This window comes from Aptenodytes forsteri, unplaced genomic scaffold (assembly GCF_000699145.1).
Source record: "Aptenodytes forsteri isolate BGI_AS27 unplaced genomic scaffold, ASM69914v1 Scaffold41, whole genome shotgun sequence".
In the NCBI taxonomy this organism is placed as follows: Eukaryota; Metazoa; Chordata; class Aves; order Sphenisciformes; family Spheniscidae; genus Aptenodytes; species Aptenodytes forsteri.
In genome coordinates, this window is record NW_008796211.1 from 878,409 (window position 1) to 882,732 (window position 4,324).

The following is a 4,324-nucleotide window of genomic DNA, read 5'->3' on the forward strand; positions in this document are numbered from 1 at the left end:
GTTAGAGCTGTACATCCAATTCTGACAGGCAGAATACCAGCTTCATTAATGAGAAAGGGCCAAGTTATGCCACTTTGTCATTTAACCCATAGAAAACTACAAGATACGCAGGACGTTAAGTAATAGAAGGGCCCTTAACTTGTTACAATGCACAAAACAGCATGAAAGAACTAATCAGTATATACAATGGATCGCAGTTCACCCAACTGATTGTAAAATGCTGTATTAAAATGATTACGTTGTTACACCATGGGTAAATTCTAACTTTTTACAGATCAGTCTTTCAACAGCTGACTTCGATCTGGAAAATGTATACCCAGCAAAAGAAAACTGAAAGAAAATAGTTAAATGTGCAAGTGCACAAATATAATTCCCCACTATTAAGATAACAAAAACTTTTGCTATTACCATAATTATTATATATATTAGAAAGCTATACACAAGCATGTTAATTTCACAGATTTTTTTAAAAGATTCTTAATATTTTATATAATTAGAAATACACATTTCAATAACAAAACTTCTGCAAAGAGAAAACAGTTATCTTGGTTAGCAAAGCATGGAGTTCTTCATGGCTTAGGGTAGTGCTTTCTATACAAAAAGTCCTTTTTGTTTGTTTCTTCAGGACTGTTTAAAAGATTAGCGAAGCTATCAAGGAAAAAAAGAACACATTTTGGCTTAAGGAAACTACAAAAGCCACAAATGCTTTGCAAACTCTGTCTTACTTTTTAATATGAAAATAAGCAAAATGTAATGTACATATTTTTATATTTTTTTTTATTTAATAAGTGATGCAGACCCAGAATTTTTAAAATTAAATATGTTAGCCCTCGAACTCAACATTTTTACAAGTATGGTCCTCTTTAAATGTTTTGATCCTTTTTAACTGAGTGCCATACTCTAATGATATGCCTGCATGTTTGTGAGCGTTTTTGGTATGTTAGGTGACCCAGTCTCTTTCTAGCATCAATTCATGGCCACCCAACCGCTGGGTCTGTCAAAACATCTGTACATTTTCTATATGTTGCATAACAGCTGCTTTCTCTCTCAGTAAAGATCTGCCATTTCTGGCAAATGTTTTCCTTTTGTCTATTTACATGTAAATAACGTTGAACCTGCAACATGACACTATCTATTGTAACATACATTTTGCAAGGGAGCACAACAGTGAAAAGAAGTTAGCCTTAAAATCTATTTTGTACAAGTGTTCTGTTGTACAACTCAAGTGCTAAGCTTATCTCAGCATTTCTGTTTATCCTTATACTGTATCACTGAGGCAATTTAAAAGTACTTTTACAAAACAGAGTACCTGACTTTTTTTTTTTTCCACACACGGCACATATAATGCATATCGACCCCCCCTCCCCCATTAAGGTATAGCACACACACACTGCAAGAAAAAAAACTAATAGGTAATAATGTTATCATGTCGCCCATCCTTCAGAGAGCCGCATGCGCTTGACAGAGGGACTTTCCCTTTCGTCCGGCGAAGGTCTGGTGAGTCCAATGGGGGAGTGGAATTCGTTCCGGTGATCTTCTCGGTCACTTCCATCGTAGGAACTGCTACAGCTGCTCAAACTGTCAACAGGAGATCTCCCCGCCTCATGGCGCGTGTGCTGTGGGTATCTCGAGGGTGTGGTGGTACGGTCTCTAGGAGGAGAAACAGGTTCTGACTTGATGTTGAGGCTTTGAGTAGAAGGCAGGGAGAGATTTGTACTCTGAGATAAATGAGTGCTAGTGCAAGCTCTGTAGGAGGAAAGGAAACCCAGTTACAGACGGAGGAGGCATGGAGCCCCCAGATATGCACAAACACTCACACAAAACACCAGTGTAAAGGCTCGCGCAGGACCAGCGCATGCAGAGAGCACGAGGACTGTCTTCTGGGCAGAATTCACAAATTCAAAGAGATGAAAGCATCACAACAAACGTGGGCGGCTTGAGCGGGACATGCCCTCGGTTTGAAAGGAGGTCTCGCTTTCAACCTCTCTCTCTCCTTTTTTTGACTCAAGTGTCACAACAAATTTTGGAAGGCGAGCCTTTGCACTGTTGGAAGCACCTGCAGGTTTCTTTATAACTAATGCTTGTGTGTGTGTATGCACCGGCTGAGACAGGGGAGGCATGGACTTTCTGCTGGGATTAATCCAATTAGTTTGAATGCACCCAACTATTTTTATTGCTGTTCATTTTGACATGTGACTTCAGATGCAAAACAGAAACAAAAATTTGGGCCAGGTACATTTTATACATTTCAGAATAGAGTTGAAATTACTGGTCCTAGGATTGACATTAATAAAATACCACAGGCAGGCAAGGATTTAGATATGATTTTATGGTTTAAATCTAAGAATGCTTTTGAATAAACTACCAAAGAGAAGCTGAAGAGTAGTGGAAGATGTCAGAGGATTGTACTGTGTGCCTGCAGGAGAGCCCAGCTCAAAGGATGCTCCTAGCATCACGAGAAACTGCCACGCTAAAACTTTTTCAAAGGCAAGCTTTATAACTATTCTAAATTCATTTTCTGTGAATTTATGTGGGCAGGTAGTGGCAGAGGAAAGCTGAAACAGGCAGGGAGGAGAGTGAATACTGAGAATGCGCTTTATCTCTATGGGAGAAATGAGATCACTTGCATCTGCAGGATGTTTTGTACAAAAGCACCACCTCCTGGTAAAACCTGACTTTTCTCTTCGTTATTGAAATACAGTTCTCAACATGCAGTTCCCATTACCTTCCACTTCAGGGACCATTTGCTAAGCTGAAGTTAGTGAAACACAGTTTCAAGGTTTCTACTCGTGAGTATTTATACAGGGGGAAACTGAAGGCAGTAGGGGCAACAGACCACTTGGCCTCATGAGATTTTAAACCCAAAGGGATGTGCAGGCATTTTTACTGCAAGCAGAAGAAATATTGGGATTTGGAAGTAATTTTTAAGCGTGTAGAAGAAACAATTAAGTTTAGATGTGGTCTTTTCATTTATTGAAAAATTCCACTTTTCCTGATATCTCATCAACTGGGAGTTGAGCTTTACTTAAGCAACATTTACTACAACTTTGATGAAAGACAAAATGTTGTTTTCTTTTCTTCTGACAGATTTAAAATGGAACTATATGGCTTCAATATCGAATGATATCAGCTGCTTTTATCAGGAATTATTGCAGTCTTTAATAATGTATGAATCTTGTTAGAAAAGAGAGGAAACAGGATGTTCTACCTCCAATTGCTTTTATCTACCCTTCATTCCTATACAGATAAATGTGCCAAATGTGCAGCGATCCCTTTCATAAGTCACAGAGTTCGTGAGTAAAAGCCCTCACAGTAGCAAATGTAGGCATTTTTTTTTTGGCAAAGAGGACATTTTCTTTGCTTTTGTAACTATTACATTAACACATATAAGAAACTGTAAATATCAGACTTTGTCATTCCAATTTAGTGAAACATTCCACTCTTTTCCTTAGAACTTGTTGAAAAGAATCCAACAAGAATAAAAAATACATTCCTGGGTGTTTTTTTTTTGCTTTTCATTTCCAGTGACTTTATTTTTCAATTGCTTAGGAGATGCCAGGACTTCACCTGGGAAAACAGGCTGCCAGTTTAGCATGTATGATAAGATTACATACAATTTTAGATGCCAAGCTTGTAGCTAAACCTGAAAGTCCCATAATAAAGCATGGCAGAGCCTGGGGATTTGATTTAGAAGTGTTTGATATGAGCAGATGACATTCCACTTTGCAAAGCTGGGGACAGCTAAAAAACCCATGCTAGTTAAAAACAACCATATTCAGTCAAATTTGTTCACATGGAACATACTTGCATTCTATTGTGTGACAGCCCACAAAGGAAGAAATCTCGAGGGAGAAGCTAATCTAGAGGGAGAAGCTGCATTTTCAATTAAATAAGAGCTAGTATTGCTATACTGCAATGTTGCTTTTTTAATAGTGTTTTAGAAGTGAGTATGAGAATACATCTCTATAGACTTTTCTTTAGATTCCTTGTGATTCATCAGCAGGGTTATGTAAATACCTGGCATACAAATTTGTGGCAGTTTTAAAAATGCTACAGGTTGAACACTTTTTTGTAAATTGAAAAAAGGTTGAGAAGTCATTTTCGCAGGTCAGGACTAAATTTTTGAGGTTTAAAACAATATAAATAAATTAAAGCAATTATTTTGAGTCATTGTCCTGGTTTTGGCTGGGATAGAGTTAATTTTCTTCCTAGTAGCTGGTACAGTGCTGTGTTTTGGATTTGGGATGAGAATAATGTTGATAACACACCAATGTTTTAGTTGTTGCTGAGCAGTGCTTACACTAGTCAAGGACTTTTCAGCTTC

General features: G+C 37.9%; 1 protein-coding gene across 10 annotated transcripts in view; it reads right to left on the reverse strand.

The window, feature by feature from the left end:
- Positions 1-785: 785 nt before the first annotated feature.
- Positions 786-4,324, reverse strand: part of MEF2C (myocyte enhancer factor 2C) — a 139,408-nt gene continuing 135,869 nt past the window's right edge. For 7 of the 10 annotated variants that reach the window (XM_009288265.2, XM_009288264.2, XM_009288266.2 and 4 more), the window contains one exon: positions 786-1,746. In XM_009288265.2, the coding sequence (XP_009286540.1) occupies positions 1,425-1,746 (322 nt within the window). In that variant the 3' untranslated portion in view covers positions 786-1,424. The remainder of the gene's footprint in view (positions 1,747-4,324) is intronic. The other 3 variants (XM_009288269.2, XM_009288271.2, XM_009288270.2) reach the window with 1 other exon arrangement.